General features: G+C 39.5%; 1 protein-coding gene across 1 annotated transcript; it reads right to left on the bottom strand.

Annotated features, from left to right (window-relative positions):
- EPUS_09402 (uncharacterized protein) lies at positions 1–453 on the bottom strand (the record flags this gene model as incomplete). The annotated part of the gene is made up of 1 exon (XM_007803388.1): positions 1–453. One exon carries the CDS (start codon positions 451–453, stop codon positions 1–3), a length of 453 nt encoding a protein of 150 aa, XP_007801579.1.
- Positions 454–1,152: the final 699 nt, after the last annotated feature.

The following is a 1,152-nucleotide window of genomic DNA, read 5'->3' as shown; positions in this document are numbered from 1 at the left end:
TCACTTCCTGCCCACGTTCTCGCCAATGAACTTCTCCGGCTCCTTGATGCCCACGTAGACAAGTTTGATTGCGCCGTTGAGCCTAAAGATCCTCTCGACGCAGGTCCTGTTTCCACTCAATCTCTTGTTGCACGGCTCCATCGTTGTATACAGCACTGCGTTCTTGGGTAAGACTTGCCCTATTCGATCCTCAGGAAGGTTGTGCTTCTGAGCTACTTTGATGAAGCAGCACTGCTCTGCGTGTGTACTTTCCGGATCTGTAGGGGTGTGTTCAGGCAGTTCCTTCGAATATCCAGTCGCTAAGATTTCGTTCTTGTCTGCATCGATAAGGATTGCTCCAACACAGAATTTCGTGGGTTCTGGAGGCGAGAGGCGAGCCTGCTCGATGGCATATTCCATATATCTCTTGTGGTCATCTGCTGTGATGGTCGGGTAGGACGCTTTGGAGGCCATCACAGATGGCAGGCAGGTCAAGTTTATCTACCGATGGGAAAAGGTTAGATACTATTGCATGGCGTGTAAATGACGTCGAGAAGCAGAGGCAACACATAGGTCAGTGAAGGGGCTTATTGCTTTCATCACGCTCCACACTCCATGTCGGTGATTCTATTCTATTTTTCGGGCGATTGGCCCAAGGCCCATGTAAACAATTGGTGTCGCTCTTGGCATGTCACAGTTCAACAACTTGAATATTAATGAAAAAGACAAGCAACAAGATATTGAGTAAAACATAGCAGCTGATCTGGCAAGAGATATCATGCCAAGAGAGACACCAGTTGTTTACATGATGTCGTGGGCCTCGGCCCTGGGGCCGAAGCTTGGCGCCAAAATTCATTGCAGTTCTCAGATTAGTGCTTAGATCATAATACTTTAATCTTCATTTACAATATCAAAACAAGCTATTTTTGGATAATTCAAAATCTAGGATAAAGACATAAATATAAAAATTTTGATTACAAGTTAAAAATTAAGTAATAATTATTATAAAGTATTTTATAACTAATTTAGGTTAGAAATTTAAAAGCTTTAAGAAAAAATACTTTTATTAGTAATAAATAATATTGTATAAAGATAAATTAAAAGAAATATAAAAGAAATATAATTTATATATTAGATAATATATTTATACTATTATTTTTAATATTTATTCTT

Source organism: Endocarpon pusillum (assembly GCF_000464535.1).
Source record: "Endocarpon pusillum Z07020 unplaced genomic scaffold scaffold2183, whole genome shotgun sequence".
NCBI lineage: Eukaryota > Fungi > Ascomycota > Eurotiomycetes > Verrucariales > Verrucariaceae > Endocarpon > Endocarpon pusillum.
The sequence above is the reverse complement of the archived record's forward strand: the minus strand, read 5'-3'. Positions and strand labels throughout refer to the sequence as shown.